General features: G+C 45.7%; 1 protein-coding gene across 3 annotated transcripts in view; it reads left to right on the plus strand.

The window, feature by feature from the left end:
* The window catches only part of LOC146178901 (putative protein kinase C delta type homolog), a 425884-nt gene extending 413414 nt beyond the window's left edge, over nt 1-12470 (plus strand). For all 3 annotated transcript variants that reach the window (XM_084578644.1, XM_084578642.1, XM_084578643.1), the window contains 2 exons: nt 1252-1392; nt 10087-12470. In XM_084578644.1, the coding sequence (XP_084434770.1) occupies nt 1252-1392; nt 10087-10233 (288 nt within the window). In that variant the 3' untranslated portion in view covers nt 10234-12470. The remainder of the gene's footprint in view (nt 1-1251; nt 1393-10086) is intronic.
* The last annotated feature ends 452 nt before the right edge of the window (nt 12471-12922 follow it).

Here is a 12922-nt window from a genome sequence, read left to right on the forward strand (position 1 = left end):
TAACATGCACTGACATCATATTGCTCACGGGCCGTGCCTTGCTTTTTCGCCTCCATCGAAAAACGGCCTGGATTCGATCCCGCATCTTTGATTACAGCAGTCGAGCATCCTATAACCAGCGCGCTACAGGAGCGGGGCACGTGGGCGGATGAGAACTCGGAGGCGATGCGGTGGCCACAGCTGGTGTACAGTCTTAAATGGAACTAAATGGGCGGGACCCTAGTCCCGCGCAGTGGACATGGCCAAGCCAAGATCAGGTTGATGGTCACGGTGACACCTCCCAGTCGAAAAAATCATTGGAACCTATTCAAATCTCGAATGGGTTCCAATTGGAATTCCCATTCCATCTGGAACCCATTGTAGAGTCCATTAAGAAGTCACACTCCAAATGGATAGTTCAGTTGGTTCCATTTGGAGCTCTAGTATTCCAACTGTTCCAGTTGGATAGGCCAATTGGATATGCTACTTGTGCAGATTCTATAGAGTGCCATTTGTACATAGCTATAGTCCTAATAAGTTCATGTTCCAAATGAAAACTCAGTTCGACGAATCTGTGCCAACTGCACAGCCCAATTGGTCAAACTCATTGCATCCAATAGGTCTTACCATTTGAGTACAATTGGTATGTCCAATTGCAGTAAGTGCATCCATGGGCACATTCGCATATTTCACAAAGAAATCCAACACAATATTCTGTTCACAATAACTATTAGCAGCTTAACCTGTTAAACTAAATTCATCACCTGCACTATTGCTGCAAACAAAATAACTGCACTCAAATGGCAAGTCACTGGCCCCAGCATAGGATGAGTGGTGTATATAAGCAGGAGCAGAAGTGTTTTTGCTGGGTGTATGTAGTGTTCTCGTGTTATAGCTAGTTACTGTGCAACTGTATATTGTTCTTGTGCGTGATGTGCGCTTCCTGTACTCCTTAATTTCCATCAAGCATGTAATTATCAGTTTCCACATGCCTAGTAAACACGTAAATCGTCAGTCAGTCTTCCTTTTGTCCCAATTGGATCCCACCGGTATATCCTGTTGGACCCATTGCACGCAGTTGGTGTGACCAATTGGATCCAGTTGTGTGCAGTTGGTCTCATTATTGGCTGCAATGGGTTAAGTGTCCAAAAACACAATTGGTGCCAGCTGGAAAACCAAATGGTTCCAATTGGAAATTCCCAATTGGTTGTAATTGTCTTTTTTGACTCGCAAGATATATGGCTGATTGCTTTACGCTCCTTTCTCGCTCAGCTGCTGGACAAGAACGCTGAGACACGGCTCGGCATGCCGGGATGCCCTGCGGGTGACGTGTGCGACCAGCCTTTCTTCCGAAGCATCCAGTGGGACAAGCTGGAGAGGAAGGAGATCGAGCCGCCGTTCAAGCCGAAGCTGGTAAGAAGAGACAGACGCGGTCTTCGTTACATAATTTTTCGCCTTCTGGACGCCATCTGTCGATGTTCTCAGTCAGCCCGACTGGTCCGGAAGAAGCCATTTTTGTTTATTTTCTCCATACTCTATTACCCTTCTCAAGAAGGATGTCATTCCCCTTGCGTGCAAGCAGTATTTTTTATCAGATTTTAATATTTTCCTCAAACTTAACAGCTGCCATATCATGGACTTCATCCAATCGTTTATTCGAGGCTCCCGTAACTTTTAGGCTGCGTCGAATATTCGGCACACTGTCTCGCTGACGTCACCTCAACTATTTTGTTGCGCGGTAAACTCTCGTCTTCATTTTACCGCCCCTAAAACAAGCGCACTCAGCGAAAAACTAGGCATCTTCTACCAATTTACTTTCCTATAGGCACCGTGCAGAAACCCAGGGGGCAGCACTCGCGGCGAACAGGCAGCGCCACGAGTGAGCGCCGGAACAGTTTGATAGGGAGATGCGCGGCCGCCTAGGCAGGGCGCGCGCTTGAAAAGGCGGCCTGCGCAACGAAATGGTAGCAGTTTTAGCCAGCTCGAGCGACGTAGCGAAGCACAAACGATGCGAGAGCCACACGGCACAAGACGCAGAGACAGAGACGAGCCCTGGCCGCCCGCTGGGCGTTTATTTCTAGGCTGGAAACACGCGAAACGGAAGACGACAGGAGAAGCGCGCGCAGTTGGAAAAGGCCGAGCAATAAACACGGTAAAAATGTAGAAAAATACAAAAAAAAACATTTGTGGCGAACGCCCCTCGTCCCAAGTGTAGTACAGCTTCACAAAGGCCAGCTCGAACGCCTCAAGCTGAGGTGGGTGAAAAAAAAGAAAGCTGCGGGGAATCGAGCGGCCGAGAAGGGTGGAACGAGTATGGGAGAAGAATAGGAATGAATGAAGCTGTAGTCGAAGAAGAGAAAAAAGCCTAAAAAAAAGGGGACAAGCCTGAAAACTCGAGAACGCGATTACCGGGGCCTGAAGATGCCGCAGGCACTGATATTACACAGACGGATTTTGAAGAGCTTAAGCTGTTTTCTGGTGAGGCGGTTGCCACTTTTCTCGACGATAACGGAAAGGATGGCAGATGGCACGCGGTCACTGATACAGCGACACAGCTATGAGAATGGAAACTGCCTTACAGCACCGCACAAACGATCTACAGTTTCCAATACACATTCATGTCTTCCTCTCTGTCACATATCAGAATTGTACCATGCTTAATTTTCTTTTTCGTTGAAAGAACGTCCTGCCTCATCCCGACTTGAATGCTAGTTTTCTTTCGTTTTTTTTTTAACGATCCTTAATGCCTCTTTAACGGTACTTTCAAGTCCTCTGCCACAAAATTAAGTTTTGACAGGGGAAGGTAACAGGTGGCAGCCAGCCGCCCGACAACTTGTTTGGAGCAGGATGGCATGTAATGAATGCAAGATCTGTTCAGAGTGTCCACTAATAAGTAAAAAAAAAATCATTTTTTACTTATTTTTTATTATAGTCTTGATTGAGCAGTATCGCATGAGAAACAGCTTATCATTCGAGGTTCAACAACTCAGTAGACATCGAAATGTCATTAAAACAACTAAATGAATAAAGCGTATGGAATGGCACCTCCTGAATCACATCTACAGAGGAGGGCGAAGTGGACAGCGAAGGATGGCGAGGAAAAAAAAAATATCAGGCGGGGGGACGGACAAAGGAAGTCGCCCAAGAGGAGAAGGAAAGTAGCGGCATAAGCGTGGAAGGAATGGGTGTGGAAAGAAGAAAAGGAACGAGCTGAGAGGAGGAAAAAATAATGAAAGCAAGCAAGCAAGCAAGCAAAAAAAAGTTGCCAAGGCAAATTCGCGAAACTAATGCGCAAGACATAATAAATGCGCCATTTAAACACTCCATTCCTGTTGATTACTCTCTGCATTGTACTGGTGCTTATGCAAGCTATCGTAGACAGGGAAATATAGACCACAGGACAGCATAAATTAAAAGTATGCAATGAACAACTGCATCCACGAGCGCCGCCCACAGGCGCACACGGCGGTCCCAGTAGCGCTGATGCCTGTGAGCTGCCCAATTTCTTTAAATATATATATATATTTTTTGCGGGTTAGGAAAGGATGCTAATGCAGGTGAAGGTATAGTCTGTCCTCTTTCGGGAAAAATGCTTCGCGGTAAATCTGGACGCGGCAATACCCGGGCATGATTGCCAGCTCACTGCTCGTTGGAAGGCAGCGATTCGCACTTAGCGTCTCTTCGCGTCGTAAAGCTTATTCGGTGACGCGAAAAATATTTTATCAGGCCAGTGAAAATGTGTGCAACAGCAGCAATCCAAGGTCTGCAACCTAGCAATTCATTTGTGACCATAGAATGCTGCGAATCGAAAGAACGAGCGGCGAATGCGCCCCACGCACAGCAGATCTGCCGCGTCTCCGCTGTACGGCCGGGCGCACGTCTCCCTACCAAACTGTTCTTCCCGCCGCGAGGGGCGCGCGCGTCGCACCGCGAGTTACTCCTGCACGCGGCCGGTCTCGAGGGAGAGAGCGCGCGCTCTTTCTTACGGCCTTCTCAATCGCCGCGTGAACAATGGGAACTTTTCTCCTTGAGTCACGCCCTCCGCCGCCGCAAGGGGCGCGACCTGCTCAACGTTCGCTCCGCATCTGCTTCAGTGGCGGCGGGTGGCATTTGCCTGGTTTCGCGCTGTCGCCCGCGGGTTTCGTGGTGAGTGCAGCCCCTAAATGAACAATTACAGAAGGTAGATGCTGCAGCGGCATCCTGTCAGCGTGCTACACACGTGAATGCAGTCTTTATATTAAAAAAACACTGTCGCTCAGCAAACGCTCGACAAGCATATGACATGTATTGCGGCATGGTATCTGATTTTGTTCATTTTAATCTGAATTTTTTCCCAAGCCTGTACAAGAATATGAATAAAAAAAGTGAATGAGCAGTGATCACGTCGAAGCTTCTTAATTCAAGGCAAACATAACAGCAACAATGGCAAAACCATCTTTCAGCACTAGATGAGAAACCATCGAGGTAACACCGAAGATGAAAATAACTTTATAAAAATGTAATGTAAGTTGCACAATGCTTACATGACATAAAGTATTAGTATAACGTCAGAGTAAACGCTTTTAAGTTTTGTTTTCAATTTTGCTATAATTTATAGACCAGCAAACGTTTTATGTTGTATTATAAGCATTATTTTAATTTTGCAAATAAACGTTGGTTTAATGAAATGTTTACATGATATCATGATTATTTCATGAAAAAAAAAGGCAATCTATTTCAAGCCCTAATTAGCAATATTTTCTTTCCTTTTCTAGTATGTTTTTGAACTAATAGTTCCTTGTAACTATCTGTGCAGTAATGCCTGCCTTAGAGAGCAATCGCTGCCCCATTATTTTGGTAGAATGCTTTGCTTAATACACATTCGCCACTGTTACTCAAGGGACACTCCTCAATAATGAATATAAAAGCTTTTCTCTGTGCTATTTATTCAGATCGAGGTGACTATGGGAGTTGTATGTCGCGCTGTATTGCGCGCCTAGGCACCTAGTGTCGACACCGACGAAATCATTTCAGCTCTGCTGCAATCAGTAACCGAGGAACTGAAAGAAGTGATGGTATCTCCTGTCATCCCGTTACCCACTGTCACGTATTCTGGTTTAGCTTACGTCGCTGGATACATTAATTGTAAAGTTAATCAGTGACTTCGGGTGTGGGGCTTGTGCTATATCCTTCTTGAAACCAGCGAAAGAAGCAGCCCCATGTACACTATTCTGCGAGGACAAGATTCTAGCGGACTGCATTATCCAAAACCAGAGTTTGTAGCCCTCTTGCACAAGGTTGTGTTTTTTAAAAAAAAAAAGCTGTCGTGCACCTACCACACACAAATGTCCTTGAAGTCCTTCAAATCTTAATCCAGCCAATACTTGAGAACTCACCTTTGCTGAGTTATCTGGAAGGCATTAACAATAGCCATGCTATAAGGTCTGCTTCTTTAATATGTGAGAAATTTCTCAGAATCCTTCTTGTCAATTATGCTAGGAAGGTGACAGACAGGAGCGAAAGGCCAGCTCCTTATGTGCACAAACCGTCCAGAAAGATTTTGAGACTTTAATTTTCTAGCCGCATGTACCGTTTTGATGAATGAGTGCAATGTGTTAACTTTGAAGGACATTTTTTTTATTGCTTGCTGCTCTTTTCAATTATGCATATTTGTTTATTCCCATTTCCTTGATTAAATGTTTTTTTTTATCGCTGTATTAACCTGACTACGACTGTCTACGTGTGCATCAGTCGCGAGATTACGTATACATCTGCTGTCTTTCAACCTACTGATTTGTTTTAAACGAAGCTAGAACAATCCGCTTCACTAGACAAGTGAAATTTTAACTGTATGCGTAAATTTTTGTTCCTTACTCTGAATCTGAGACGTGCTATGAATTTTCGTCAGTGCCTCTTTTGCTCTAAACGAAAACGGCAGCGGCTGACAGAATATCCACTAGCTGAACAGTTTGCCAAGCACTAGCGTCAGGTCGCGCTATACCTGCTTATAGCTTTCAAAGGCACACTGCATAAAATGATACATATAGTTTTGTGAAAAATTTAGGCAAAAAGTGTTAATGTAAGTGCACCCGAAACTTCATTCGACCGTGCGCGGCAGCACTGACGAAGGCGCGCGCGCTCTCGCGCGCACGCGCATTATTGACTATTTTGTTGCTCATACACGATAAATCAGACGCTGATTACGGCTTCTTCCTATAAGCCATAAGGAGTGAAATATCAGGACCTGCCGGTTGCAACCAATGCGGGCGGAGCGAAGAGCGAGCGCGCGTTTCCCTTGCGCGTGAACGGCTGTAGCGGAGGAGCAGCAGTGGGGCAGTGGCGACCCCACCGAGGCGCGGAGGGCGGTGGAAACAGACCCCATTGGAGAGGCCGTAAGAGAAGAGAGAAACGCGCTCTCCCTCGAGACCGGCCGTGCACGTATAGACAAGCGTCATGTTTGTAAACAAAGGTGGCGCTGCGATCGGCAGCGACATGGGGTGTAGGCAAAAGCGCGGCGTGCCTACACTGCGCAAAGCGACGCTGCCTTCGAAACCAGTTCGCGCGTGCGAATATATTGAAACGTAAGCTTCGCTTATACGTAGAAATAGCTTGGTTTATGCCTGGAGAGTATTTCCGCACATTATCAGCCGATTACAGGTAGAATTACTTGGCGAAGAGCGCTGCACTGGCTTCCTTGTCCGTGGCCTCAACAGCGCGCGGCTGCGGTGCGTATAGGCGACGGCCGTGAGTGATTAAGTTAAATAAAAACGAGAAAGCGCAATGTATAAGAAAGACTTATAGTCAACCCTGTTCAACTTCCAGGCCTATTCCGAGCGCATGCAAGGAGGACGACAATATGAATGACTGGAAGTGTGTTTAATTCATATGACGAATCTATTGACTGCATGCCTTTCTGTTGCTTCAAGCACTCACTCTAAAGAACAATATCATCGGCAAGTATATATAGTAAACTAGAAATCACATTTCTAGCTCACTTTACCGGCGACTTAAGTCATAGAATTTCGTATCTAAAAAGAAGAACTCAATCTTTTAGATCTTTTTAACGTGTTGGCAAAGTGCACTGCCAACTTGTTTTCGCCTGCCCGATAAAAAAGACGTTGACGTCTATCTCATCTTACAGATGAAGCAAGGTCATTCACAGGGTAATATGTACATGAATGCCAGTACGAAAGCTCTCATTTTGTTCTAGCTCTTTGCTCTATAGGAGAGACGCATAAGTGCAGATGAAACGTTCTCCACGATCACTTGCAGCGAAATTTGCGTGATCTGCTGAGCTTATTTTAATATAAATGGAAATTTTTTATCATCATCTTATTCTGCTTATTTTGCACCCTTCATAGTCGATTCCTCTTTGGGACATTGAACTCCATGTACCATATATAGTTAAATATCCTGCTCGATCAGAGCTAGATTGTACGTGGATATTTAGTTCGTTCGTCAGGATCATATAATGACCTCCAAAAATAAAATTTAGAAATGAGAAATAAAGCTGCGGGACTGCCCGGATCATAACAATGTTTACTATAAAACCGGTGATGAAGAGACTGGTTGAAACTCGTGAAAGTACAAACAGAGAAAAGCTATACTTTACAGGTCCGGGCCTGTTATAGCCAGCAATATCGTACTGAAGTGACCGCGCTCAAAGTAATTGCAATTACCTTCACAGCAGCGTTGGTGTCCTTTCTGTGTGAACATATGCACGGGCAGCACTGCAAGTGAATAGAACTCACAGTGCAGCTTCCCTGCGGGATCATACGCACACGGAATATATCGCGTCTGAACTTCTTACAACTTAATAGTAATAAATCAAAATGGGCACGAGCTGCAGGAGTTTGTTCTTGTGCTATTCGTCGTATCGCCGAAAAGCAGTCATGATAATTAAGGGTTGCAAACGAACTGATCTAGTTTCGGTGAAGAACTGCACCGTGAAGGCAATCCGTCACCGAAGAGTCTATCTTGTCGCGCTCAATGCCGCTGCCCTTCGCTCTCATCTTTATTCTACCGCAAGAAACATGTTAAAACAAGTGCCAGTTTGCTTTTTGTGCCTCGTGGCGCAATCAACCGCACCACAGCTCGTAGAAATATTGGGAATTATGCCAGAAAACACAGCAATCGCCGCGCATCCAATGCAGACGGCCCGCGCTTTTGCCTACACCACGAAAGTCACTGCTGTCGCCAGCGCCACCGCATCTCCGCTGACGTCACGGACTGACGCTTGTCTATACTTGCTTTAATCTCGACACCAAAACGCATCGCGCCAAGTTCCGTTTTCTCTGCCTCGTGGTGATCGGTCAGAGAAGACGGAACACACGAATAAATTCACAAGGCGGTACGTACGTCTACGTGACATGACAACGAAAAATGCGGGCGAGTTGCGTTTCCCTAGAGAGAGCCCCACTACTTTCCTCTTTGATTGATCACGACCAACCCGCACATTTACACATATATCGTACCTGCACCGCCCACACTCGAGTGCCTTCCCCGGTGCCCCAGAGTAACCGTTCACTGACAGTTAGCGAGGCAACAAGAGCGCGAACAGTTGCTGCTGCCTGCAGGAAAGCACAATTTAGCGGACGACACAAGCAAAAGACGAATACACGTCCTGCGCGACACAACCTCGCCCTAGAGACGCCAATAGTGTGCCAACTCTTTTTAACATACACGTTTGCGTAACACGGCAAAACAAGAATTCCTCGATCATCCCTCATTAGAAGGGACAAAATAAGATCAAGAAAAGGAGAAAATAAGTAAAAACGAAGAAAGCGAAGCGCGCACTGGAGCATGTGTACTGCGCGCAACGCAGCTGCCAAGTGCACTGCGAGTGCATACATGCGTTCTGCTCAGTCAACGCGTTGCACAATGCAGGACAGCTCGGGTCGGAGCGGACAACAGCTGCGGTCCGGTTTTCGCCACTACCGCGCCTGTCAGCACAGGAGAGTAAACGGGAGCAAGGGGGAAGGGGGGGGGAGGTAAAGCGGACCGCGAACTCCTGCTGCTGCTTGTTAAAAAAATCGGAGTTCCTGCGGATTACGACAGACAGGGGCGCTAGCGCCGCCTCCGCTCCAACTGCCATCTCAAGACTGCGCCCGCCCGCTTGCGAATTCCCCGGACTCAACGATCCGGCCTGCGCACTTCCTTTCTTCCACCCTCCTCACCAACATGTCCTCCAGACCGCGAGCAGCCGGGGGCGGCATCTATTTCTGACTTCGCAGCATCCCGCGGCAGTGCCCCATGCATCGTCTCGTTGTTCTCTTTCATCCCATTTTTTTATGTCCTGTCTGTCATGTTCATATCCCACCAGACCGGCGGGTCGACCTTGCGAACCGGTTTGGTGGAAACGACCTGCATAGTCTTGTCTTTTCTCTCTCGCGGCCATGCGCATCCCAGCAGGCACGGGAATCGCAGCGCGTTGATCGTCTAGCTCGCCCGTCCTCCTGTGCTGCACCAGCGTTTAACAAGATCCCCCCCCCCCTCCCCCTCTTTAGAGAGGTTGTTTTGTTCCATGTCCCGGGCTCTTTTGCCTAGCATTGCCTTCATTCTACTCATCTTTACTCCTTTAATGCTTCCCATCTCTCTCATATTGCATGCTAATTCGTCCCTCAATTTTGGTGGCGGTGCTGCTCAAGCATCGTTAGTGATAACGAGGATGGCGCAAATGAGCTTGGAAGAGAGGCATGAAGTCATATAGCGCCCTTCAGTAAAATGCCGTCCTTTTCTTTTTACGCTGTCGCATGCTTTATAGCCATCAATAACGTGCTCCATTTGCATTTGTAATCCTTGCGCAACTTAAAAACACCGCGCTGCTTTTCTTCTTCTAACATACACCACACAAAAGCATCTGCATTGCTGTAGTGTCTGGATATGGCTCCTGGTTGCCTTGGGGTCTGAGAAGAAAGGTTTTTCTCTTTAAATTTGCTCTTTCAATATAATGCATGTTTTGAAAGAGAACCGGTGCATATTCCTTTATTTGTTCCTGCTGATGATACCCAAAATGAGTTGTCTAAGCTTCATTCTGATGCTTTCCCTGTGATGCACTTAAAAACCAAGAAGCACTTCACTCAATCTTTGCATATATCCTGCTCCTGAAACCCTTTTTCCCATTCACAGAAGAGTACGGCTGACGTGAGCAACTTTGACAGTGACTTCACGATGGAGAAGCCCGTCCTGACGCCCATCGATCCACAGATCCTGGCCTCCATGGACCAGGAGCAGTTCAAGGGCTTTACTTACACCAACCCGGCCATGACTGACTGAGAGTGCCCTCTCTTGAACACAGGGGGCGCTCGCGACGCAAAGTGCACTGTGATATGCGGTGGCTCAAGCAGCCCCCCCCCCCCCCCCCCTCCTCTTTGCATTCTCATTCTGCGTCGCACATGAGATAATGTACAGCCGCTTGCATTGAACAAACACCAAAACGAAGCTTGTCACCAGGTGGACACACGTGGACTTGCGGTGCTGCTCTTGTTCTAGAATGGTCACATGGTACATGTTCACAATATTCACACTGCAATCAATGCTCCAGTACCAAAACTAGGGATGCACAGATGAGATGTCAGCACTCCGGCGTGCTTGCACTACTACAGTGCAAGTACCTTAGGTAAGCTCTTTCAAGGCAGTTTGCTGAAACTTGGATAGAGTGGCATTGCCATGGAATGCTCTCTATGTGATAGCACAGAAAAAATGTATGTATCGTGTGCAATGTTCAGGAAGTGATGAATTGCTTCTAAACGAGGAGACAGTGTCATTATGTCAGCTCATGAAACAATTGCACGACAAAGTATGACAAAAGTTTTTTTTCTTTCAGCTGGCAAAACATTAGCAGTAACCTTACACTGTAACCAGGATACATAACTTTAGGTTAATGCAACTTCAAATTATTCCAGCATCTAAGAAGAACTCGCTTTTAGTCTACAAAAAGAGCCTAACACTTTACTAAAAATGCAACTTTTCGATAGCTGTGCCGTGAATTGACCTGAGTATAGGTCGCATGACTTTTCTCTTTGAAAAATATGATCTCTGCTTAAATGGCAGCTTTCAAAAAGCATCCTTAGTTTCCACACTGGTGCTGTCAAATTAACGCAAACGAGTTCTTTGCACATAGTTCCAGACTTACACAAGCTTTTCTGCCACTTGAAAAAAAGCAACTACTGTGCAAGAACAGGTGCTGTAACGCCACTACTGCCTTCAACATTACATTAACACAGTGCGAAACTGGCACATAATGTGTCATGTAATAATTAGAGTCCAGTCAAATAGCTTTGCTATGCATGCTGACCATTGGCCACTATGTTGAAGCTGCCCCACATATAAATCAGCAGGCCGGAGATGCGCTAAAGCTTTGACATTTTCCCTCTTCAATGGTGCACAGCCAAGAGACTTTTATAACAGAAATAAGCAACATTTCAGTGAGCAAATATGCAAAAGTGATTGTGTCTAGTCATCTGTACACTATACTTTGTCCTACAAAATAATGTGCTTGGCAGTATCTGCACTCGTAAATGGATACGAGCAAACAAAAGTGGGGAAATCTTTGCTAAATACAGACATGCACACATATGATTGCAAAAGCGCTGCACTCTATCGTTCAATATAGAGTGTTCTCAAAGTGACACGGGGTCATTTTTACAACACGCACCATCTAGCACATATTTCTGCATGCCACACATTTCTCACACAAGAAGACGGCACACTTTAAGCATTCCTTCTAAAAATGTATCTAAGAAACCCCTTTTCTTTATTCTACCACTATTTAAGCATTAGCAGCGATGCCAGTTTTTCCGTGGCATGTGCTACGATTATCACAAAGGAAAAAAAAAGTCTATATACTGTTCATTGCCAAACTTCGATTGTTGGTGCCTTTTTCATGTACCCAAGATGAAGGAAGTTCTATACTCTATAACAGCCACTTTGAGAGCAGTGTACACGCCTAGTCACAAGCATCGTTCCCAATTTCTTCGCACCGCTTTGCAATTGTTAGCATTGTTTACATGTTATCAGTAATTCTCACCCAAACATTAGGTGTGTCGCGTTTAGACTGACTGCTTGTTTCATCCCGTGCTTGCAAACCTAGGCACCATCAACTCATCCAGATTTTATATATCCGTAAAAGTTCATCACACCGCTTTATTCTGCTGTTCGAATGAACACGAGCTTTGCGAGCTGTTTTGGGTTTAGCGTCGAGTGAACTTCAATGTGTCATTGCGTGCAATTCATACGGCAATTTATTTAAAGTTCCTCGCCACATCGACCGCACTGTTCATTTGGCAGCTTCGATTCAGAATTGTTAAGCTACACCATCAAGAGCGATGTTCAGTATTATAGTGATGTACCTTGTCTGCGGCCGTGCTGGCCGACTTTATGATTGATGTGGTCAACGCATTTAGAATATTTTAGGCTGTGCTCTCATTGCTGAAATGTAATTATTACGATGGCGATGCCAGCAAGGCGCCATTGGAATTCAGGTCTACTTGTTGATAATAAAATAAAATTAAACAAACTCTCTGCGTGCGATGTTTCATGGGAGAAAAAACTCGTGCAACACCAGTGTTGTCCCACTAAAACACCTGTTTCAACAGTCACCCCTTGATAACACAGTGTGACTGCTACTAAAGTCTACTTTATTGTTTAGACGTTTTAGAAAAGTGGTCGTGGACGTTGCCATATTGGATACAAAAAAAGCTAAGTATTATCTCCCCAAACTTGCCCCGCATACCTGTCAAACCAGTTTTGCCGAGGCTCGTGAAAAGGTCCACGTGACCAAGTATTACTTATATGATCACTTGCTCTTGTAGCAAACACCAGAAGCAAGACAGCCTTCTCAATGTCTTACAATGCTCAAGTTCTGACACTGCAAAAATGAATAGTGTGACAGTGGAACAAATACCTAATTCTTTTCCGGAAGTCTGGTGGTATTTCCTTCTCATTACAAAGTAAGTGCAGTTCA

This window comes from Amblyomma maculatum, chromosome 9 (assembly GCF_055883805.1).
Source record: "Amblyomma maculatum isolate TAMU_Amacu chromosome 9, ASM5588380v1, whole genome shotgun sequence".
Classification (NCBI taxonomy): domain Eukaryota; kingdom Metazoa; phylum Arthropoda; class Arachnida; order Ixodida; family Ixodidae; genus Amblyomma; species Amblyomma maculatum.